This window comes from Phasianus colchicus, chromosome 3 (genome assembly GCF_987193195.1).
Source record: "Phasianus colchicus chromosome 3, bPhaCol1.hap1.1, whole genome shotgun sequence".
In the NCBI taxonomy this organism is placed as follows: domain Eukaryota; kingdom Metazoa; phylum Chordata; class Aves; order Galliformes; family Phasianidae; genus Phasianus; species Phasianus colchicus.
Genome location: NC_143438.1, coordinates 9,391,478 through 9,417,460, shown reverse-complemented (window position 1 = coordinate 9,417,460; position 25,983 = coordinate 9,391,478). Strand labels below are relative to the sequence as shown.

Sequence of the window (25,983 nt, the reverse complement as noted above, 5' to 3'; positions counted from 1 at the left end):
CTGATGCCAGAAATTGCTCATCTAGACAGCATCTCTGCAGCACAGCAGAGACTTTTGTAAGAACTGCTAGAAAAAATTAGGTTGGTCTGATTAATTTAGCTACCTATCCAAGTGTTGTGCATTGCATTATATTATATATATGCATTATATAATATTCATTAGGTAGGTAGATACAGTGGAAAAATGACAGAGACTTACAGAGTCATGTCTCCTAATTGGCTGCCTTTGTTAGGAGATATAGGTTGTTAAAAATGCATCCCAGGTAACCAATACTGGAAACAGATATTGCTTAGCTGGACTCAAAGGATATTTTTAATTGTTTAATGTACCACTACTTTCTGCTTTGCACTAAGTGAAAACATCAAAGCATCCATATGGTTCATGCATCTCACAGGAGTAAAATCTGTAGCTAATTTTTAAACAGTGAACTAGCTTTGGCTTGTGATCTCAAATGTGAAGGGGGCTGAGGTGCACACACTTTTGTTATTCTTCAGACATCCTTTAAAAAAAAAAAAAAGACTGGCACACTTGAGTACCCAACAGTCTGTATGACCCTGATTTAAGCAGCATGGAAAAGTAATAACAACATTAATTAACATCTTAATGTAACCCTTCTCTTGGCACGTGGGTCTTCAGCATGTGGGTCTTCAGCATGTGGGTACTGTTCCATTCAGGACAACCATTTATGATTACTTCAGTGATAAATACACTGCAAGATACTTTGTCACATTACACATACACATTAGTGGCATTAAAACTGCACTTGCACAGTAAGACTCAGGTGAGTAACAAAGCTGATGTAACAGCACGGCCTGATTGTTTCTGAAAGGATCTGTGATCTCTTAAAGCAATGAGTTCTCCCCCGTGCTGTTAAATGTTTTTAACCAAATGTCAGCAAAAGAGGAGAATCCCATTTTGGAATTGATTATCATTTATTGTCAAGATACACCAGAACCAGGTTCTGATGTTGTTTGCTCTTAGAGACATTTCACTGTTGCACGGATACATTTAATTCCGAGCATTTCTGCATATGTACTTGGTAATTATAGGCTATTATTTTGGACTGGGGACAACTCCCCCACTGGGAACTCTATTTACAGTGCCCATCTTCCTGCCTGTGCTCATGTCAGTAATGTTACCTGCAGCAGAGTCAGCACAACTGTGAATTACTATAGTAAAAAATGAATGTAAGTGGATTTAGTGGCACAATCAGTTATTGCTGCCTGAGGTGCAACAGAGATCTTCCCTATCTGTTGCCTGCAACCATAGCAACTGAATTCACTATGTCCTGGTTATCCAGAATTATGAACATTGCATTTGCAGGTCTTTTTAAAATACTCAGCTACACAGAAATGGCACTCACCATCCACACTGCAGTGTGAACCTGCAGCTATGAATTATGTATGCTTTAAGTGAGTAGATTAATGGTAGTACTGGCAGTAGTGGTTAATAACTTGTGGCTTGAGATAAAAATTTGGCTGTCTGATTTCCCAACATACTTTATAGCTTCCACCTGCATAAATACAGTACTGTGATTTTCCAGAAACTTGTGTGTGAAAGAGTCGTTGTTTGAGGAGCAACTGTCACCTAGAAGCAGAAGCAGCCGACGTTCTTTTGTAATTAACACCAATTAAATTCTGCAAAAGCTACAAACATGCAGGAGTTATCTGCATGTTCTGCATATAGCACAGAATGGTGGGTCGCTGCCAATCTCTTTGCTTCAGGTGCTAAAGGCCTATGCCTGATCTATGCAGGAGACTCTGAACTCAAACGATGATGCTAAGTAGTGATGCTAAGCTGAAGCTAATCAAAGGGCAGTTTTCCAAACAGGAACAAAGGGAAGGGAATGTCCAGTAACCAAAGTAGAAGCAAAACTCAGAAGAATTTAATCGTGGGAAGTGGATGATCCCTCTCCCAGAACTCTGAAAGGACTATCTAGTGAAAACACAAATAAAACAGAAGGATTTTAAATAATCAAATTCAGACATGGTCTTATGTGACTGGAGAATGTCTTATTTACTTTTCAAGGGCAGAGGTGGGAAAGGATCTGGGCAATTACGAGCATGTTCTTCTTCTAAAGCAGTACTCCCAGAGATAAACCAAGTCTAGTCAAAACCCTCCACTTTTCTTTACAAGGTTGGTCCATCCTCTGAAGTCAGTGGCTATCTCTACTGTGCTCAAAAGATGTTGGGTTATACATAATAACAGTACAGGAGCTGTCACGAGGAGAAGACAACTGGGGTTCTTCATTTTTCTTTGTGACCTTGTGGAATCACAGAAATAAGAGACGGACTGAACCTTTGTTGTAAACTTTTCTCCTTTGTGACAAATTCTTGTTTATGACCGAGTTACAGCTACAGAAGCTAACAGAACATGGTGACGTTTTCAATTATGTCTATACATCTATGGCCAGGATCTGAAAATCTGCTGCCATTCTGAAAACTGCAAATGATTTCAGTCATAAGTTAACCTAGGCAAAATGAAAAGGCAAGTCAAAGTCTAAAAGGGCTGTTAATGATAGGGCCAGGACTAACTGCTCCACTGTAAGCCTACCATCTAATGACATCGATACATGCAGTACAACAATCCTCAAATGAAACAGAGCAGCATGGAAAAGAGACAGAGGTCTGGAAGACTTGGGAAGGCATACAGAGTCATGCTGTATAGAAGTGCTCTATCTCACTCTAGCTTTTATCTTCTTTTCTTTTCCATTTTGATTTACCTGATGGAAATCAAGCTAACAGTCAAGTCGATATGAAATATTTTTGTGGGAGGAACGACTCAGGGTAACACTTAGAAGGGGATGGAAGGTGCAAATGAACTGCAGGAAACACAGTACACTTCTTGCATTCCCTGCATGTCAGGGAGATTGTGCTGGACTAAAACATGCTTGTGCCCAGGGCAGTTTTAAAACCAGACTAGAGAAGTGGCTCCAGGAACTTTCTTCTTTTGATTAGTTTCGACCTCTGTTAATGCACAGACCTCAGTATTATCAACCTAAGTCACTGAAAATTGGTTTCCTTTTCTTAGTCATCTTTCTAAGACTACTTAGATCCTCGGGCTCTAGAATATTTCTGAACCAGACTCTTAAACTGTTCTGGTATCTAGCAATACTTGTGTATAGTTCTATTTGTGAATATCCTATTTCAACTAAAGTGCTCTTCACAGAGTCCATTCATTTCTTTTCTGTATAGCATGGTGTTTACGAGAGCTGCTGGGAATAAAATAGCACGTTATGCCCACAAAAGTTCATCTTTCCTGAGGCAGCAGGTGCTTACCAGCTTTGCTATTTGCAAACAACTCTTTATATTAACTTCAAGCAGATGTTAACAACAGTGTGTCTTTACACAAAGAGTATTAAGAGCCATTTGGACTAGCAAAGGCGGTTATTTGCAAGCCGCCTTTCTTCCTCTTTTATTTCAGCTGTTTGCCTTGGTAACAGCTGCTGTTCTCAGTGCAGTGGTGTCTGTACACTTCGTGACAAGTTGTGCTGATAGCCAAATGTTCTCATTGCCATGTTGCTGAGGTCATTTTTTTCATCATTTGAAAATATGCCCCTTGAAAGAATTGCGAGGGGAATAGATAGATAGCTTCAGCCTTTCTTCATGAAAATGCAACATGAAAACAAGCCATTAATGTTTAACCTGTTAGCTTTGTATCAGAGTGAACTTGATATGGTTGCAATCTTGTTCCCAGGGCCTCCTGAAATATTGGAAAAGGTGTCATTCTCTGAGTAAGGTCCAATCAGGAACAGAGGATGCAGGCCCTGTGGTCATTAGAAATAGTTATGAAGAGGACAAAATATTCCAGAATTCTTCTCTCTGGGAAAAGAAAAATGTCTTTGGCCTCCTTCTAAACTATGATCTGAATGAAGTGACAGGAAGGGGTCAGGGATAGCCTTTGCTGGATAGCCCAGAGCCATCTGCAGAGGCTCAAGAGCTTCCCATTGCCTGTGCCTCAGCCATTTCCCTGGAGCCAGCATCTGAAGCTGCTGACAGCCTTGGGTCTGATAAATGTATATTATCACCGTGGAAGGGTTTGCAGGATTGCAGTACAAGCTCAGAGTAAGCTGTATTTCTAGCTTTATCTCATAGGACTGGCAGAAGGGTGAGGTATTTTTTTTTTTTCTCTCCAAGCTGTCTGCCTACCTGGCTCAGTGGAATAAAGAAGAGACTGTTTATTTTTGGGGTAGCTGGCTAATTAAAATTCATCTGTGCTGAATCTTATTTAATTCCCTTGAAATTACAGTAGAGATGAGCGAAACCCTTGATTTTGGAGAGCTAGACCTTGCATACAGAGCATGTCTACCAAGGGCTTTCCTTGGAGCACAATGCAGTGGCCAGTCTTGTCAGAGAAACACGACAGTGTCTATACAAGTGCTCTGTAGGTCCTAGGGGCTATATGCAGCTTGACATGCTGTTGTGTTTGTAGTATCATAACAGCAAAGAACCATAATTAGAATCTCTTGCTGCTGTCACTGGTTCCCAGTGGCAGCTGGGAAGAGCTGAAATGGAACCATGCAATTTTATCACATGCTGCTGTCCTGAGGGAGGATGAGAAGGTCTTATGGGCCAGGCCCTGTACAAACCACCACAGTATTTCTCTGTGTTTATCTAGCTTTAGCTGATGTGCAGCATGTGTACAGGGAGGAACAAAGTTCTTATGGTGGGAACCTGCTGTGGAATATTAAAGTGAACAGCCATCTCTTGTAACACTAATGGACAGTTTTAACCAAAGACAAACAGATTATAAATATCTATACAATGCATATAAAGAAATTCAGTATGAATGTGCACGTAATATATGGTACTTTTTTGTTTGTAACTCACGTTAAGATATAATATCTATCTATGGCTGAGGCAACAAGTGGCTTAGAAATAGGCATAATATCCCTCCCTTCATTTATTGAAAAGCCATCTTTTCAAGGCAGCAGGTAAATAGAAATCTTAACAGGGGCTATGTTCTCCTTAAAAGAAAAGAAACAAAAAAACCCTCTCTTTTAGCAATCCTAGTTTCACACCTAAAATGATCACAGCATTCTGTATCGTTCTTCTTGTACATATGCACAGGCAAAGACAAGAATTGTGGAGCTCAAAATATCATGTGTCAACCTCTGGGAACAGATGGACTCTGACTTAGGGGCACAGAGCTCTTGTTAAGGTGTTTTTGTGTGTAAAAGTAGCTTAGCACAACAGTCCTATTACGTACTGTATTTATGCCACCTGTCTGCATGGGGGTTCTGCTGCCCTCAGATACACAATTTACTAGATGAAACAGCTGACTTGCAGGGCCCGTAATCATTGAGACTTAAATCACAAAGCAACAAAAAACAGACTAGGCTCTTTTTTTCTTGTTACTGAGTCCCAGAATTACTTATCTGTTGAGTTTGCAAACTTTTAAGCCCCTTTTAATGCATTTCTGCCATTTGTCACCTGTTGAGGATTTAAAGTGGTCCTCACATCTTCCCAGGTACCCAGTCAGAAATGTTATACACAGCCATGGTCTTCTAAACCATCTGAAAGCTGTATCTTAGTGCAGTTGTCAAGGAGGAACTTGCTCCCATAGGCACATTAAACCATCCTATACTTAAACAAAAATTCAGTTAAAAAGAAGATGACTCTACTGCGTTACACTGAAGTTTTAATAGATGTTCTTTTTTCTTTTTCTCTCCATTTTACATGCTTTCAGTTTTCTCTTCCCTTTCCCTTTTCCACTGAAACCAGGTTGCATTATGTTACATGTTACGTTTGACAGCTGTTGTCAAACAAACCTCTTCCAGCCTCTTCCTAACATGTCTGAGTGGTGTTGGGTCACTGACATTGAAAGGACACCACTGATAGCCAGCAGAGACATGTATTTTCAGCCATTTTTTAAATAAGGGAGTAAAACCACTTTTTTCAAAGGGACTTCAATGTCATAGTGGCAAAGTCCAACAGAAGCAACTAATTATAGAGTTGCCAGGATGCTTCTAAAATGATGGGCAACTTTTAGGGCAGTTTCCAAATAAGAAACTGCCTTAAGGAAAGGGTTTTTCCTGTATCTTTCTGGAGGCCAGTTTCTAAATTGATCATATATCAAAACCTGTATGTTGTCTATTGTCTGAGAAACAAACAGCTAAAGGGAACAAATTTTTAACATCAAACATAAGGAAAGGAGGAGAGGGAGAGGAAGAGGAAGAAGAAAAGGAAATAAAAGGGAAGAGAAAGAGACAGAAGAGGCAAGGAAAAGCTATGACAAGAAAAACCGAACACTCTGAAAAAGTCTGTGTCTTATCCAAGGTACAGACATTTAAATCAGTCTGTGTGTGCTGCCATTAGTTCTGTCAGAGTGAAGCCTCTGGGATTGCAGCTGTGGCTTTGGATGGAATTTGGCACTACAGTTTTGACCTTTAGCTTCAGTGAAGTGGCTCAGACGATGGCTTCTTGATAAGTGAGTCAAACCAAACAGCACAGAAGAGATACTGTAATGATAATAGAAGGCTTTCGCCTGCAGGATTTGGTCTTTTTCAACTTGTTCACATTGTTATTTAGAGAGTTGATACGTTGCAAGAAAGTATTTTGATAGTACAGGAGACAGGCAGAGCCTTTTAATAGGAAAATATCTGCAGGTGATTATTCTGGGTGAGCACAAAATGGCCAAAGGTTGCATTGAGGCCAGTGTAATTGCACTCAGGCTGATGTAGGATGTGTGATGGCCATTTGTAGAACCTGTGGTGAATTTCAACTTTTAAATAATGTTTTTAGAATAGTATATGACCATATATATATGTACATTAATGAAAGGGAAAAAGACTTCAGGAGGTCCCTTCCAACCCAAGCCATTCTATGATTCAGTGGGAATAGGTTATAAATAAATCTTAACTGATTCAACTACATCAACTGCTATGCAGATGCAGGCTTCCTGCTAGCAATTTGTTTTGATTTGTAAACGGGGGTGGGAGAGCATTCATTACTTGAGTGTCATTTTGTGTTAAACCAAACACTGTAAAGAAATTCACCCCTATTTTGTGAATACCTCTTCAAATCCTGCTGTCAAAATTCATCCTAAATGACAACTGTGTACAAACAGCAAAAACTTACTGCAGCTCTATCTGCAAATGAGAGGAACATTTAAGACAATTATCCTTGAGCAAGATCTCTTTCTTAACACTTATTTGATGTACAGGAAACTACAGCAACCTCTCATTTTCTTGCTGCAGAGTTAACCTGCAATAATAGGAGCAGAAGTTTCACTTCCCCCAGCTTACTCATGCAGTCCTTGTAGCAAACAAACTTTTATGAGGCATTCTTGTGAGCTTATATTACAGCTGTTCATTTCTTTACACCACCAAAAGAAAGAAAAAAAAAAAAAGCAGGGAGGAAAGAGCGAGCTGTGCTTCAATGGAATCCCTTCTTTAGGAGGTGGGGGGAAGGAAAAGGACACTTGCTATTTTCAGTAAAGACTGAAAAAAGGACAGAGGTTACTGTTACAGCTGTACATTTCATGTTTAAGTCAGAAAGCTGCAGCAAGCAAACATGACAGTTGCTGAATGGGTAAAATGCTACACCGGCCACTTACTGCATTTCATTTTTTGCATAAAACTCACTGACACTTCAGAATTTCATATATGGCAGCAAGTTAATGCTTGCATATCTCTATTAGGTGGGTAATTACTATTGTTCCAATTATCAAGATGCTTTAAGTGATATATAGAGAGTACACTGAACTGCTTCTCACTACAGGATACATTTATGTGTTTTAGTTTTAGTGCATGTCCTGTAATTTATTAAGACATTTCTGACACTTTTCTCTAAAGTGTCTGCCTGTGTGCTACTGCCAGAGCCAAGAACACTGCTGTATGTACCAATGATTTGTTACAAAGTTGGCTGCAGCTGCGCTGTGCAACTTGATGGATGGGTACATGGGGGCTGGAAATTGCATGGCTTTGTGATACTGCCTTGGAGCACGGCCAGAAATGTGTGTGCCACACCATGCTGCATCTATAGATAAAGAGGCCAACTGCCCATTAAAAAAACTGCCCCGTCCTTTTTGGAAACACAAGCTTAGCCTGGACTGATGCTATTGGTGTTTTGTTGCAGTCCAAGCTAAAATAATACAGCTCTAAGAAATGCAGTAGTTGATGTTCTCTTCAGAATTACCCAAATATTTCACTTAACAGCTTTTTCTATTAATGCTTCTAGCATTGCTTTGTTGACTTCTGCAGCTATGAAGGCTAAATTATTGCTATAGTGTACTTATAAATGTGTACTTTCACTGGTCAAAGACTTGCTTTCTTTCTCTCTCCCCCTAAAAGCAGAATAGCTTTTCTGTATCAACGTCTCCCTTTCATAAATGTACCACCTTCTTAATGCCTTGCCACACTGTTTTTTTCTTTTATGCATATAAGTGGAAGCTGCTGTGTGCCATGATTAACAACTGCATCTGGAATATTTCTACGACTTTTAAATATTTTATTTCATAGAATCATAGAATCTTTTGGAAGGGACTTTTAAAGGTCACCTAGTCCAACCACTCTGCAATGAACGTGGACACCTACACGTGAGATCAGGTTGCTCAAAGCATGCTCCAGGCTGACCTTGCACACCTCCAGGGATGGGGCATCCACCACATCTCTGGGCAATCTGGACAACCCTTATTGTACAAAGCATTTTTCCTTATATCCAACCTAAATCTCACCTCTTTTAGTTTGAAACCATTTCCCTTGTTCTATCACAACAAACCCTGCCAAAGAGTCTGTCTGCTTCTTTCTTATAACCTCCCTTTCTGTCTAGGCCCTGATTCTGCAGATCTTCATGCTTAACTTCACGCAGCATGAATCCGTCACTTTCATTCTCACCTTAAAATGCATTAAAAAATCACAGTATCATTTTAGTAATTCATCGCTTTCATGGATGTAATTGTTACCAATCTTCATAAAAATATTTAAACAACATCTAAACAAGGTATTTAAACAACCTGCTACCTCACTGGATTCCAATGTCCTTACAATCACATGAAATAAAAATTTACAAACCGCTTTCCTGTAGACGTATAACCTTTAACTTAATCTTTCTGACATACATTATATGAATGATAGTTCATATGATCCATATTTTCAAGATATCTTCTTTCAAATGAAAGCAATATCCAAATTGAGTGAAAACAATGCTTCAGATATACTAGTAGTCTCATCACTCAAGATATAATAAGCACTGTTCACAGTAAAATACGATTAATACGAATAAACAAGTCACACCTAGATTTGGTTTCAGCAATTTGCTGCATATCAAAGGAAAGGAAAATAGAGAGATGTGACGGCTGAGATGCATTTAAGACCAGTCAAATATAATCTGCAATAGCCACACTTTCTGTAAGATTACCAGTACTCACAGCACTGAGGTTTCCTTCTATATTGTGTAACAAATATAACAAATCTCTATAGCACTACTTCTATTCTTGTAAAATTCTATTTAATTAAAGATGCACTGATACATGTATCTTTCTTTATTGGCAGAATTAAACTCGTTCCAGATTCTTAGGATAACTGCTAGCAGGATGCTATAATTTCTTATGCTTTCCTAACAGTCACTTAAAAATCATCGGCTCTTCTCATGCTCACTGATTACAATAGAGTCAGATGTAGCATGTGTGAAACTTTGTACTGAATTAAGAGAGAGCATCATATTTAACATTTCAGATTTTTACTACAGAACCCTACAAAGCAGGAGATAATTCCAGTCTTTCAATTTATCAGGTTTAAATATTTTTGCATTGCTTCAAACTAAAAAGTACACACAGATCATAGTTTCTCTTGTATTTGAACTTGCATTTGAATACTGTAAGGACTTGTACAGTGTCTGTAGCTGAGAACAAGTAGTATATGTTCTACATTCTTTCATATGATTATGTCTTCCATACATGGGAGATGAAGTAACTTTTCTAGATACCATGTTAATATACATTCAATCATAAAGATCCGTTTCACTTCCTTGTGTTGTCACCATGATTTGGGTCTGAGAATTAAGTTATCTGATAGTCTATGTCAGCCTCTTAACGGTCTTTCAATTAAAAATAAAAATGTTTGCCTATGCATAAGTGATAGTCTTGGTATGAATGACTGTATGTGCAAGTATGTGTGTGCACTGGTAAGTTTAGAAAATTATGACAGCAAATCTTGTAACTTGGTAATAAATGTAAGTACGTTATTCCAATCTTATGTAGAACACTGCATGAATGTAGACTGTTGACATAAACTCTCACCTTTATATCTAACAGAAAACTCATTCCTAATGTTTTTTACTTCTTTTAGAGAACAATATTCATTGTGATCATCTTGTTATCCATTTCAGATGTATCACCCAGAAGATGCTCATATAGAGAGCATAAATAGTACAGTTATATATGCTATCTCTCTGAATATATATATGAAGTATATGTATTTCAGAAATTATCTCTTTATGTATAAAATACTAAGTTTATACAGATGGCTAACTGTGGACTAAGAACTTGGCATGAATTTCTTTTTCCTTTACATGTTTTGTTTTTGTTCCTGTGTTCCACTGTATCTGGCCTGGAGAAGTGTCTGTCTTTCCTCACTATCTGCAACTGGGAATTATAGTTGTAACCACCCCAAACAAATCTTTTTTCCTCAAAAACTGTATCACAGTGGCCTGATAGATCAACTTTGCCTGTCTTTCAAGCTTCTGTCATCTTGGCTAGGAAGTTCATTGGCCATTAATTCTGTTTCTCACCTGGATATGTATTTTTCTGAGCTAATGACCATTAAAAGTCAAATTGGTTACTTTTTTTTTTTTTTCATGAAACAATGAAGGGTGCTTACAGTTTTACTCCAGGTGAGACCTGTAGTATGATGTTCTTTGATATATGCTTGAAGGTCAGACCAGATGTTCAAGTAGGACTTCACCCAATCAACATGACGTGTATCACTGTAAAAAACAAACAATATTTATATCTGTGTTTGTACTTCACATCAGAAAATGCTGCTATTCATGCGTACAGCAGATAAAGCCTGCAGCCATGGACAAACCAGTTAGCAGGGAGCAAGCCAGCACAGTGCTGAAGATACTCAGGCCTATTAGAAGTTTTTGGGCTCTTCCAGAGGCAGTGGTGCCTCTAGCACAGCCTGCTGGTAGGGTGTTGCCTCCTCCTGTTCAAACTCACAGTCAACTGAAGAAGCACTGAAGCTATCTGGAACTTTGTAGCAGCTTCCTGGACTCAATCTCGAGGTTCTGAATTTTCGAAAATGAACTATTTGTGGGTTACCTACAGTGCTCTAGCTCCCAAGTTCATATGTAGCCAGTGTAATACTAGCTCATGTATAAGCTAGTATTAGTATAGCTAGTATATAATAAGGATCTGACTGAAAAACTTATACATCAAGCGTTTTGATGCAAATAAAAGTTGGCTCTGGAATCATTATTTGGAAGGCTTAAGTCTTCCACTGGTACATTAAGTGAGAACAGGAAGTACATACAGAAAGAGAAACTGCTTGTAAGAGTGGTCCTTACTTAGGGAACTCCACATAAGAGTAATTACTGAACAGTGACTGCCATGGAGTGGATGCTCACAAGTGCTTGGGTACCTACCCCCTGTTTATTTCCTTTGGAGCTTGATGTTTAATACAGCTGAGGATCTGGGACAATGGGTTTAATCCAAGGCCTAGTGAAGTCAAGAGACAGCTTTCCACTGCTTTGGAAGACACTGTGATCTGGTCAAATATTCAGTTAAAAACATGGGAAGAATTCCTTGTTAGGAGAAGAACTAACTTTGTACCTAGCTAATGCACCCTCTTTACACCTTGATGTGAGATTTTATTTTGCTTTAAGATAAGTACTTCCAAAGCTAAATTGTAAAAAATGTTCAGTTACCTCAAGCAGGTCAACTAAGGCTTCAAAAAATAATAATATATAATATGTATTTCACATATATAATACATATGTAATATATTTATACATATAGAACAAACTGAAATCTATACATAAAACTATATATTTAAATACATAAGTATATAAAGTTTTCCTCACTAAAGAGAAGAAACTCAACTCCAAACACTATTTTTCACTGAGGATATAAAAATAAAAAGCCAAAATCTGGCCTCCAAAAGTACCAAATGAAAAGGACTTACACATGACATTTGTTAAAAGTGCATAGAAAGGATCTACACTTATTCTCTTTTCCTGATCCCATTCATGGAACTGTTCTGTGAATTCCCTGTGCTTTTTAAGAACAGTGTAGTAGTACAGAAAAAAATCACTGTGAGCTCTGAGAGTAGATGCTCAACTGTACACACCTAGCATGTAAACATGCATTTCCAAGCAGAGAGAAAAAACAGTAACAGTTTGAGTGCACAAGTGAGACAGGGACACATAGCAGCTAGTTAGCCAACATTCTGGCACTCCTGAAAATTAATCATATTAACTTGCAGAGAACGAAAACCAGCTTTGCTTGTGCTGCTGCCATTCTCGCTGCGACACACTGCTGGTCTAAGATGAGGAGGGGAAAGCAAGCTACTGTGATCAGATTTTAACAAATGCTTTTTTGTTTACAAAATGTTTTTGTTTTTTGTTTTTTTTTTTTTTTTTGTGATGGGATTGTGAACCCTGTTAGCATGGTTAATGCTCTCTTCTCTCATGGTGGCTAGTAGACACTGGGGCTTTGCAACATACCTGTGCTTGTAGTCCTTTAATACCCTGTTAGTATAAAAGGTAGCAGCATCATTCATCTCCTTGACATAAGGGCCTGGTTTAGGAGACTAGGACCATCAACCCATGGTAGCAGGAAACAACAGAAGGAGAAAGGAGGTAAAACATTAGTCAGACACCTTCCCTGATATATTAGGTATAATATAAAGCAGCTTCTTGGTTGTAGTAGAGTGAAGAACTATGCAGATGAGACTACAAAGTTCTGCAAGATTTGGACCTATTCTGTGCCACAACATCCATTGACAGCCCTCCCAGCTGGCCTGTGTGTGACTTACCACTGCTATCCAGCCAAGTGCAGGTATGCTTTCACTGACAGCTGAGAGATGGTTGAACATTTGACTTCCCCTGTTTCTTTCTCTAAAGTTCTGTATTTCCTGAATCTTCTCTGATATTGGCTTGAGAAGCACAGCCACTTCATTCTGCAAGAAAAAAAGAGAACGCTGCTGTTAACAATCGGCGGTCCAAAAACACGCTCTGGTGTAACAATGTCCTTCCTGCCTGTCGTGTTAACAGTGGGAAGAAAAGAAAAGCATATTCTCTACAATAAAGTAACAGTTTAATTACCCCGCTCTGGCTGTAGCAGCAAAGTGCACTGACATTAAGTATTAATAATGTGATGCAGCAAAAATTGTTCACAGCATTGGCAGCATTTTTACATGCCATCCTGATTAAGGCCCATAGAGACCCCGTATCTCAGAGTTTTAGCATTTTTCTGGAGCTTTTTCAGAGTTTTTAACTGGCTGGAACTTTTCATATTAATAGCCAAGCTGTTCTTTCTATAAGAAACAAATCACTTGTTAGTTAGTGACCCCTTATCATCTGGCAGCAAGATTTAGAAAGTAATGCAGTGAAGGCAATATCCATTTTAGATCTCCCTACTGGTAAGTTTTAATGTTTAAACTTCCTTTGGCTGCAAGTAATATGGGAACGTTTCATGGGAAAAACATTGCCTGCAAGGCATGGCTTGGAGAAATTCCCCTGTGTTAATCAGAAAGGAATGGTATCCAGGGGAATGAGTGTTGAGCGGAAGGAACAGTGTCTGGAGTGAGGAGAAAAGCAGAATGAATGTAAAGCTATCCAAGCTCTTCTCCTCTGCAAAGTGAATGTTAATCACACAGTTTCAGTGTCTCAGAAAAACTAATTTGGAGCACTAAATTGCTGGGAAAAATTCTTCCACTCAGAAACAACTCATTCAGGGAGAAGCAGTCATTAGTTTACAAGCAAAAGAGCTGCTGAATTTTGCAACTTTGTAATATGTTTCTATAAAAACAGTCACAGTCTTCATTGCAAAAGTATGCCTGCAGAACCCATACTAGGTCCCACCAAAGAGAGTGCCCCATTCTGAGTTTCCCTGGCTCTTCACTCGGAATTCACCCAAGGTATTATTTTCCTGACAAAGTAGCAGAACTCCGTACTTTCTACTCACCTTTTTTTTCCCCTCAGGAGTCCTTGTTTAGTGGATGTGTTTGCCAGAGGAAACTAATCCTCATAATTTTGAGGACTGTCCTGTTATCACACAAAATAATGTGTATATACCTGCTATCTGGTCTCCGTCTCTGTATTACCTCTTTCCAGCTTCCCGTGAGACCTCAGCTTCATAGAATATTATGTCATAGAATTATAGAATCGTGGAGTAGCTTGGGTTAGGAGGGACCTCAAAGATCATGAAAATAAGCATGTTTGCTATGGATCGAGAAAACTCAAAAGACACTCCTCAAAATAGGACAAAAATAGGTTATGAATTTTGAAAGGAATTTTGATCCAACAATAGAGCCTTAATATTTTAGTGGTAAAGTAGTTTTGAGAAAGGCTTGGGCATCTGAAATGCATGGGAATTTTTGGTCTTCTCCTGCAGCAAAGTGGGCTGGGAGAAAACCAAGGTTTACAGTAGTACTGGGAGATGGAAAGATTTTTGTTTATGACTTAATGACCAGCTCAATCATTAGGTCTGAAAGAGCCCCGAAACCTCTGTTATTTGTAGTTAAGAAAAATTGATTCTGTTGCCATAACATGTTACATTCTGCAGGAACTCTTCCTTCTAATTTTTCTTGTTTACAACATACTGCAGCTGGTTGGTTCTTAGTTTTTTTTAAGGAAATCTTTTAAGTATGACAGTAGTTAGCAAAACTGAAATTGAAGAAAGTGCTTGTTCTTCTTTGATATGATGCCAGTTTTCCTCCTATAAAGTTGAAGGGATATTTACAGTCTTTGGCTTATTGTGAGTCTTCATGGTCCAGTTCCAGACAGTGAGGATATCAGGACTAAAAATACAGCTGTGCAGATGCCTGGCATATCTAGACAGCGCTGGGAGGCAGCACACTTCTGCAGATAGGGCACTGAAGTGAGAGTCTGCAAAGGGAGGTTCTGTTTGCAGCTCTTCCACCAAATTATTGTCAGATTTTAGGAAAGCTGAGTTACCTTTCCGTGCTCCAGCTTCCTCTATATGAAACAATGTTAATATAGCTGGTTGCCTTTGTAGAATATTTTGATATTTATATTTATTTTGATAAGAAGGCAACATCAGGGCTGAACATTTTCCTTAGTGGGAACATAAGAGCTCCCTTCCTCCTACTCTGCTTACACTGTTGGAAAAACTCCCAACCACTTTTGTGAGGGTTTCCTCTTACTGGTACAGACAGTATTTCTGTGCTTCAGAACACAGGTCTTAACCTGGAGGGAATCAACTGTTAAGAAAATTGTAGTGAATTGAAGTAATTTCACAGAAGTTCAGTGTAAGAGTTTTAAAGGCAAATAATATATTGCTAAGGGAAGTAGCTCAAAGTAATCATTCACTTGGCAAAGAACCACAAAGGGCTTGAGGATATCTTCAGCTCTATCCTGTCTATTTTGCACTGTAAGAACAGTATAGCTTACCTTCCCTTCTCTGAGCACTTATCCTATCTTGTAATGATTTCTGCTTGTCTGGATGACTGCACTGTGTGTGTGTGTGTGAGCTTCTTATGATCTGAGCTTCTGTGTAATGGTCAGGAATGAAGGAATACAGGCCTGCACAGAACCACTTGAGTCTTGTCTCCGTGCAGTTGATTCAAAACTTTTAGTTAGTGATTAGACTGCAGATGAATTATAGTGTATATGGCATATGGATATAGAAAGGCTCGTTAATTCTGGCATTAATCAGTCTTGTTTGGCTCTACAGTACAGAACCAGTTGTGCTAAGAGTTCTAGGAGAACGATCTCTTCATGGTAATGACTGTAAGAACAGTTATTAATTAACTGATTGTCCATATTGTATCTCTAGGAAAAAATTAATTCAAGGAGATGAATCAGAGTTGTTGGAAAAATCTACAGCATGCCTTTGGCATGTGCCAGATAAGATGTCTAGTTATTTAAGACACAGCACAGTTGTTTAACAGAATTTTAACAGTCTTTGTATGAACACCATTCCTATTATAAGATCAGTTTTGCTGAAATGTTTAAAAATGCAATAATGGCACAACATAAAAATATCAAAAGTAATTCCTGTATTCCTTTGTCCCTTCTTAATGATTATTAGAACCAGACTGTCTTTTTAAATATTAATACCCAAACAACTAGTCAGCTTTGATCCACAATTCTTAATAGAAAATCAAGAATAGTGAGACCACTGCACTGAGTAGGAAAAAAAAACCAACAAAAAAAGTTGCAGAATACAAAAAGAAGTGCCTTAGGCTTTGGTTTCAGAGGTTGAGCAGTCCAGGCCCAGTCCTACAAAATGGCCTGGAATACCAGTATTCCCACAGAACCTACTGAACACATTTTTTTTTTTCCTTCAGATTTTTCATAATATGCACAGAAATTCCACCAACGACAGGTTAACAGGACTGAGGCACGTGGATTTAATTCAGAGAAAGGCCAAACTGTTGTATTTTGAGATTTGCCTATTAAGGCACAATAAAACTGCTTAAATATGCATAATAAAGCTTGCTTAACCTTTGGCTGCTGGAACAAACGACTAGTTGAAAACCTCAGGCTTCACTGGAGAAAACAGGTATTTTCTCAGGATCATTGTGGTCCAGAAGCCTGCCAGCATGAATTGCAACAGCACAAAACCCAGCAGGTAAATAAAAATACAGCTCTTAAAGAACTTATGTACTTTCTGGCTAATATTACATGGTTTTGAGGTTGAGATTGTTAACTGAAGAATTTTTATGTTGATGGGTGGTGACTTTTCAGACCTCACTATTAAAATGCTTAAGCTGACCCAGCCTGGTGTGAAAAAAACACGGCAAGGGAACAAATACTCTTTTAAGTTATGTTAAGTGAGGGGGTGGAGCGTTTAGGATAGGACCAGTAAAAGAAAACTGAGAACATTTGAGATCAACAGGCCTTCATTTTACTCAGCTGCAGCCTGAACAACCTTAATTTTATGCTGTCTCCATTCTACAGTTCTGTTATTTTCTTTTCTTCCATTAGTTCAAAGTCTCCATTTCATTTGCATTATATTTTTCACAGGCAAGCAGAATTGATTTGAATCATCTGTCTTTGTGCATGTTGGCAAATAGTGCAGCTTAGCAGGAATGGATCTGTAGAGCAAAACAGTTGGTGCTGAGGACCTGGCATTCACACTGTATGCATCTCTGGGAAGTTATTTTGGACTAGCTGTAAATTGCAGTTGAGGTGCTCTATGAGACTGTGGCAGTGTTCCATTTAACGTCATCAGAAAGGTACCCATTTTGCACATCCTCAGACTGCAGTGTGATCACAGCACAGTAAGTGGAGCTGATTTGGAGAAAAAGCATTGCCCCCATGTGAACTAAAACAGTAATGTAGATTCAGCCATTCTATCTGTTAACAACCTAGTATGGTCCCATCCCACACTTTCATGGGGTGAAAGATGTCATGGACAGCATCTACCACATGCAGGTCTAACAGCTCAAGGAATGAGCATCTGCTCTCTCAGCTGAGACTTAATTCCCTCTATTATAGCTGAAGAAAGAGATGTCCCTGAGGAATTCTTTCTGTCTTTAATAGATGTTACAGTGAAGATTCCACTCAAGATGTGCTGCCATTAACTGTAAAGAGGGCTCAGAAGGACACCTTAAGCAAGATGCCTGCCTTGACTCTTAATGCTGATGAGCACAATCTCATTCTGTTCAATATGTTTAGAGTACCAGTAGTTCTAGTGACCACCAGCGAGGAGCGTTTCGTTTATGGATGGCTCTGATATGAAAGTAAAATAGTTTCAGGTCAACTGTACTTTCCCATATTTTGTAGAAGGCAAACTGCACAGAAGACTTGAAAATTGGAGCTGATCCCTTTTTTGGCATACATGAGGTATCAGAAGGGCTTATCTTTTCTGTTGTGTCTGTGTATGTGAATGGAATCAATGTTCAAATTAGGGTGAGGAATAATCTTTCTATGAGTATATGGAAAACATTTTTTTTTTCAGAGGTGAATCTAAGCTAGTTCATAACTTTGAGCCTCCAAATCATGCTGCTTGTAGTGAAAATCTGGATTTGTCAGACACTTACATTTTTTTCTTTACCTCATTTCTTCAGTGAAACACTGTCAGTTTTTTTTTATTGGCTGCCACCAAACTTCTTTTCACACTGCTTATCTCCATCTCCTGTAGCACAAAGTGTTTCACATCACAGTGTTTCATATTTCCATTTCACACCACAGTGTAACCTACTGCACATGAACCCAGTGGTTCACATTCCCATCCTTAGAATATACCGATATTTCTAGGGTTCAGAGGTCTCCTAGCTAATGACAGAGAGAGCTTAATTTATTTTGATCTTGTTTTCTTAGCCTGTACATTTTCAGCATAGTGGTATAACAAGTATTTGCAGATAGTACATGTTTTGCCACTTCAACTCACCGCTGTGCAGCAGCAGGACTATGGCACAGGGAGACAAATGTGCAGAAATGTCTCGTCAGCTTCATCCACACGGAAGCTTAGACACATTTGTGTGCTTCCAAAGTGACTTAATTGGTATTTGGCATTTATTCCTCTTAGCACATAAATTCTCAATCTAACAGCCAAGTTGAGCTGTAGCAATTCTGTGCTTGTGAAAAAAATGGGAACACCAAACCCAAATCCCACATGACAAATTTAGTCATTTTGAAATGCTAACTCTTAGGTAAGGTAAATGGAGAAGAACATCAAAGAGAATAGCTGCTAACCTGTGGAGAGATCCAGGGCATGATAGGAGCTGCATGCAGCAGTTTGCAGCAGTGCCAAATCACACTCTACACTTTTGGACAACACTTTGTTTTTTAAATGGACTTCAGTGCTCTCTATATTGTTTTCCTTTCCACTACAGATCCTCATGAGCAGCACCTTCAGCACGGAAGGGTGCCTCCTGCTTGAGGCACACAGGCCAAAAAACATCCCACACCTCATCAAGAAAACTACACATATTAACTGTTTCCAGTCTATTGATTTACTCCTTGATCTTTGCTGCTATGATCGTGGTCCATGCCAATGGACCCTAGGCCATCTGAACTAGCAAAATTCTTTCAGAAAATGGTATTCTATGGAGCCACAGTTGTTCTGTGCATAACATCTGAGATCTCACAAGTTTTTGTTAAGGCTGGTTAGGTTCCACATAGGTATGTGCCAGGACAGATCTGTTAGCTGTTCGGACATTCATGTGGTTCACCTGAGATCTCCCTAGTGAAAAAATATAAAACTGACAAGTTCAATAAGTAGCCTATGAATGAGCATAACTCTCAGAATTCAAAAAATTACTTACTGTGGTCCAATTTATACCAAAACAAATTCAGAAAACTTTGGAATAACTGTGAACCTGAAAAGCCCTGCTTTTCAGTTGGCTGTTGCCCTAGTTCTTTCCCTCCTAGCAGCTCACACATAGTCTAAACATCCTGGGAAACAATTGGGTAGCACAGGGACAGGAGTGTATTGTTTTGGATTTGCATTTAACAGATCTAAAGAACATTATGCTAAGTGAGAAAGGGGGTGCAGCACAGTTCAGTAGGCTCTTACATGACACAGTTTGAATACAAGCATTGCTAGAGGGATTGAAAACTAGTCTGGTGATTTTAGGACATTATTAGAGGGCACAGCAGAACTCAGCAGTGAGAGCCTATGGGATCCCCAGAACTACTTAGAGGGTATGTCAAGTGAAGAGCTAGATAATGTGTGGAGTGCCATCTTGGCTAATGTCTTCCTTATAGGGTGATACTGTTCTTAGTCCCAGTATTGATGTATGAATAAAACAAGGGAAGAAGCCTGTGCTTACTGGAGCCTGGCTCTTGCATTAGACATAGGATGCTGGAGAGTCTCTGCTTGGTGGTGTTGACATGAGTGTGTGCTGATGTGCGTCTCTGCCTCTGCTTCCCTGCCACTGGGAGATGTGGCACCAATCTGACCCTTCTGTGTTCCCTGGATCCTGAGGTGTCTCTGGGCCTTCTTATAGCCAACTGCTCTGCTTGCAGGGCAGAACTGAATTTCACTTGCATCATTCTTTTCACTAAGGGATTTTCAATTTGGGAGTTTTGGTAAACACGAGTGAGGAAAGAGACGTGGTACAAGAATACCTACAGATATTAACTACACGATCAGAAAATATCATGAGCTTAGGCTGCTCAAATGCTATCTAACACTTTTGAGACAACATTATGAGGTTATAGGTGCCAAGGGGCTATCTGGCAATACACCTGCAACAAAGAAATAATCAAAGATGAAAGCCAGATTGAAACTAGGAGTTAGCAACAATATCCAGAAATGAGCCTGTGTCCACAGCAAGGCAGCAGAATAGCAACTGGAAACTGTCAGTTGGTCCATTGCTATGGCTAAGACCACACATCTCAAGCAATTGTAGGCGTCCTGATAACAGAAATATGTTAACAGTTTGACAAGATTTCAGAGAGAAGGATGGGGGAAGGGGTTCCCTTTGGAGCTCAGGACTCTCAGAGTCTGTCCATGTCACTCTTTGGCACCTTCTGTAAGTTTGAGACCTGAGAACCTTAAAAGGACTGAAACAAATTCTTCCTTAAGCTATTTCTAGATGCAAAGGTGAAGCTTTGCAGCAGTCAACCAACTAAGTAAAGTGGCAGCGAAACTGGCTCAAACTCTTTAGCATAAGTAAGTTATGAAATAATGAAGAATATACTGGTCTTTATATTTTTGGAAAAAAGTAAGGGCGATTCTGGAAGGTATGGGGAAAAATAGTGGAAAATGGAATGACAAAAGCAAAAACCAAGACAGTATAATTAGAAAACAAATGCTGCTAGGATGCAGGACTCCAAGGAGTTCTGTTACCAGAGTGATTTAAAAATAGGAGAAAAAAATGACTAATCCTAAACTGAAAGAAAGTACGAAACTGTAAATCTCCATCTTTAATTTCCAGAAGAAAAAATCTGAGAATAACTCTAGTTAGAGAAATGGCCAGAACTATTCTGTTTCTACAATGGAATTTTTGCTTGACTATGAAGAAATTAAAAACTTCAGAATTTGTTTCCATGGCTCTCATTCCAACTTCAAATAGTTTCCTGGGTTTATGTTTTTCCGCTTTTCTAGGAAAAAAAGAAAAAAGAAAAGGAAAGGCCTCTCTCACCTCTCACTTCCCTGTGTATACATTCTGGATATTTAAGCAGGTATTTCATTGGAATGTTTGTCTACATCATGTTAGTAATTAAATCCATTAGTTCTGCCAGTCGCATGAACTCAGCATTTCATTTTAGTTCAATGAGGAGTTATGTAATAATTTATAGTCTGAACTGCATTCGTCACTGTTTGCAGTGCTTCTTACCATTGGATGCATTCATTCTGAGTTTTGCCTAATTACAAGGACATTTTTCTGTTTGTGGGAAGACTTAAGACATGCTAAAACACTTAAAAGTTTCAAGTCACCAATGTCAATTTATGTACCATGACTTCATTAACTAAAACTAACTCTCTTCACGTAACAACTCAGAGGATCAAAGTAAATGTGTGTAGCTCCCATTAAACACAGCAGCATCTTTTCTTATTCTATCATTATTTGTTACTCTGAGTTTTAGAATTAATAATTAATAACAACAATATATAAATAATATAAAAATAATACATAAATACATTGTTAAATATTATATAGAACATTATATCTAGTAATAACTAATAATATGTGTAATTCAAAATTATTTGAACATTTAAAATGAAATGAAGCAACCCATAAAGAGAAGATGATATAAGTTACCATTGATAAGGAATTTAGTGCAGTGCCTCATATTTTTGGTGCAGTGATCTCATATGTTTGTGTACAAGATCCTGAATTAAAAAGCTTGTTAAACAGACAGAGTTGCTTAGGAAGGCTAACAACTTTTAACATTATTATACAACATAATAAGTTTTCAGTCAGAATTGTAATTTGACTTAAGAAAATTCACATCCAAAACATATATCATAAATGTTTTGTGAAGGTTGATGTTTGACGTTTCTTTAACACATTATCTTCTGAATTGCCCGAGCAACATCCTCTCAAAATACCTTTTAGAAAACATCTCCCAGAATAAAATGACAATGTGATTTGTTTTCCATTTGCCATCTTCCTTCTGCTATCTTTATATAATAAACAACTTCCTACAGACTTTTATTTTTAACATGTGAAGTTTGATGTCAGAATGTAATTTCTGAGAAGCAGATGAACTTAAATATTCCCTCTTGCTGAATGAGCCTGCACCCAGCAGCCATTAACTGGGACATACACAAACAGGAATATCAAACGGTGGTTTTGCCATGTGATCTCTTCCACTGCACACACAAATATAGAACATGACCATAAAAAGTAACAGAACATGCTCTCTGCTAAGTAATTTATTGCAGTTGATGCTAGATCGGTATGCCAGCTGGAATTACCTTCCCAGCTCCTACTGTTTTCACATATACAGATAATTGAGGCTATGCACTGCAGCAGATTCCAAACGAAAAATTATCAGCTTTATTATCAAGGAGCAAAACTCTGCAGAAGCAGCTTAAGCAAGCTGAACTGAAAATGTTTGCTAGTGACTCACAGAAGGAGTTCAAGATCTGAAAGAATGCTTCAGCCTGCAACATTTTCACAGAGGAGAAAAATATTGCTTTTTGTGTGATATGTATTTCTCTTCCTTCTTTGCTAAGCACAGAAAAGTCTAAGGATCATTATACATGCAGGAGCTTTCTTTTAGTTTGAATTCCTTGTTCATTAGTTTATAAGCTGCAAGAGCTGAGCTAATTTATTTTTGCAGGGCATTTTCCCCTCCCCCCTCCCCCCCCCTTTTTTTTTTAAGGCACCACATATGACATCCCAACATGACAGGAACTCAGTAAATCCCCTCAGTCTCCACACCGCTGTCTCTGAATGTCTGCAAAGCTACTATGCCATAATCGCAGCCCGCTGGCTCATTCACAGCTTTACATTATAAAGCAAACAGTCTAGACAGCTGAATGACAGAATTACTCTCTTTTCTCTTGCATTTATAGATATGCTGTCATCTTCATTTGCTTTTCTCTACCCTGTGCATTCTGATACACTAATGACTAGCTTTCCTGTTTGGATTCCACACTGACTCTGTAGCTCTAGGCTGCAAATACAACCAGAGCCCAGATGACATTGCATCAATAAAGTCCTGGAGAGGGAAGGACCCCTGATTCTTTCCCTCCCTGGCTTTATCTGGTGTTAACTAGGTTTTTCTAAACTGTTAACCAATACAGCTTTGCAAAAGGATTCTTTTCCCCATTGAGATGGAGATATAAAAAGCCTGATGCTTTTTGTGCTGTCTGTCTCTGCAGTGGAGCATACTATTCAAGTTTCATACAATAGGCAGCCTTCAACTAGTTTCAGGTTGTCTGCTTTACAGCTGCATGTAGGACCGTGCAAAAAGTATGTGCAAAAAGAGGAAAGGAATTAACAACTGTAGAGCTTTGGATGCTTATCAAAAATATGCACCTAACAGTCTTCACTTTAAAAAACCTTCAGTAATTGGATTGGGTTTGTTGTCACTGAGAAACGAACCTTAACTTGTAATATTCCTGGCATTTTAACACACGTATCATCTGGCACTTCCTCTGTGCTTAAAGATAATTCAATGATAAAAAAAAATACTTTTTTTGCCGTCAACAAGCTGAACAATTCTATGCAAGCCTGATAATGCCCAGCTATACATGTGGCCAACTGTGGTTATATTTATAGCAAGGTTTTTATTATTTGTTGCTTTTCTTAATGCTTCTGCAGCTGCTGTTCTGGATCACAGGAGAATCTCTTTTTACGCTTTTTTTTTTCTTTGCTTGTTTTGTTGCCATTTTAAAATGAAAGTTTCTGAACTTTACAGCTGAAAAAAATCTCAAATCTTTGAAATCAGGTTCAGAAAATGTTAAGGGTAAAATCGAGGAGAAGCCACCCTAATTCTCACTTGAAAAGCAGAGGAAATCAGACTGATAACACATCACCAAGTAGTGAGCTTGAATTTCTCCTTTCACCAGAGGGGGGACAATACCAACAGTCTGGAGCACTGCATTACATTAGTGGCCATTGGAAACTGTCTGTTGGAGAATATTTTACCAACAAGCACAAAGAGTTTTGTGGGCCACTGGGTGCGATTGTGTTCACAGCCAACATCAATGACTTCTTGAGGCCTGTACCAGTGGGAATTTTGCCAGTTCTCTGCAAATCATGATTCACTTTTACTCTCTGAGATCAGGGACAGATGGAAAAACAACAGATCCCTTCCCTTGCTTGGAACTCTGTAAATCAAAAGTCTCATCTGGAATATCTGTGTGGTTTTTTTTTATTTCTTCCTTTTTTTTCCTTGAGTACATTAAAAGATACTGATTAGTAAAACTTTCAGTCTTTCTCTCTAAGATTCGTAATGACAGCAAAATTTCAATAATTCATCCTAGTTGCAGAGAGCTCAGATTTGAGAATACAGAATTTAGTGAACTATGAGCTACCAGTAAAAGACAGAACTGAAAGCTGTGTAAGGAAAGTTTTCATTCTCTGCACACTCACAGAAGGAAGGATGGAGAGCAGTCCCACAGCAGGGCTGCCCAATCATTGTTTCCAGGACTCATACAGTGCTACTATCCAAAACTTTGTGCCCTGCAGAAACCACAAATGACATTTCATTTCAGTTCAAATGACATTTCTTAACAACTCCACAGCCTCCCTGAGCCTCCTAGTTGTGAAAGGTTACCACTAAAGTAAATAAATCAACTTGATCTAAAATGCCTTTTCCTTTTCTTGATGAAAAGCTTTGCCTCTTCCAAAATCAGACTAATCCAGAGCTCTGAGAGTATTCATTCTGCAGGCTAGTATTGATCTTTTTTTTCTCTCAATAGCTTATTCCCTAACTTCCAAGACTATTATACAACATCCCTGTGGGGCTAGCAAGAAGTCATTATATTGCCTAGTATCTTCAGCTTCCAGAGAAAAACTGATCCTACTTACAGCCCTATAATGGAAACCTCCTTTGCTTTCTACAGTGATCTTATATGTATTCGTTCAGAAAAATTTCCTCACTCTGGTTATTGTAAACTTTCTGATTATTACAGTACCATGCTAATAACACTAAAAGCAAGCATCTAAGTACACTGTATAAAGTAACAAATAGAAGCAAATGCAGGGTTGATACAAAACATGCAGGAAGACAGCCTTTTAATGCAGTGACTCTTGAAACTGTAGGTCAGTTTTCTTACCTCTTGAGGCTCTTGACATTGAGATGCTAACACCAGGAAAGATCTCTGTGCTTGGAAAGCAGCACGTACCATCTCTGCCTGTAAGGAAAGGAGATAAGTTAAATCTTAGCCTGTGACCTCCAGTACTTCTCTTTGGCAGCTCAAAGTCAAGTGTGACAGCTCAAATTTTTCTTGCTGTTTCTCATCTAAATCACAGCAATGTTGACTGGAAAAAATGTACTATAGTGGCTTAGCTATATATATATATATATTTTAAATCTCAGGTTAGGCTTCCTATCTTCTTCAGATAGGAAATAAAACAAGTTGATATGCAGCCTTTTGCTTATCATTTATAAGATAAGTCATGGAAGGACTCAATTTTACCACTTCAGAAAATGTTCAGGCATTTTAATGGCAATGTAATGGCAGTGTTTATACTCAGAGTGCAAGATAACAACTTACTATGCTGAGACCTGCAGCCTGCAAACTTTCTGTTGAATGGTACCTTAGGCTGTAATGATGTTCAAGAAGAGTTGAGTTTGGCATATGTATTGAGAGATGAGGCTGTAACTCATTCCTTTCCTGTATTTCCCTGTGCAGACCCTAAGACTGATGGCTATGAGAGATGAGGGTGGCTGAGGATTTTTGGGCTATTGCCCCCACAGAACTGTAGAATTTGGATTAAAT

The 25,983-nt window shown here is 38.6% G+C and overlaps 2 protein-coding genes across 6 annotated transcripts in view; one reads left to right on the top strand and one right to left on the bottom strand.

Annotated features, from left to right (window-relative positions):
* The window catches only part of LOC116226471 (uncharacterized), a 249,168-nt gene that overhangs the window by 13,482 nt on the left and 209,703 nt on the right, over positions 1-25,983 (top strand). The gene's annotated exons all lie outside the window — the stretch shown is intronic.
* CAP2 (cyclase associated actin cytoskeleton regulatory protein 2) overlaps positions 1-25,983 on the bottom strand; it is a 66,541-nt gene that overhangs the window by 9,726 nt on the left and 30,832 nt on the right. For both annotated transcript variants that reach the window (XM_031589386.2, XM_090136903.1), the window contains exons 4-7: positions 25,318-25,395; positions 12,977-13,120; positions 12,666-12,751; positions 10,820-10,925 (exon numbers count right to left, since the gene is read on the bottom strand). In XM_031589386.2, coding sequence (XP_031445246.2) covers positions 10,820-10,925; positions 12,666-12,751; positions 12,977-13,120; positions 25,318-25,395 — 414 coding nt within the window. The remainder of the gene's footprint in view (positions 1-10,819; positions 10,926-12,665; positions 12,752-12,976; positions 13,121-25,317; positions 25,396-25,983) is intronic.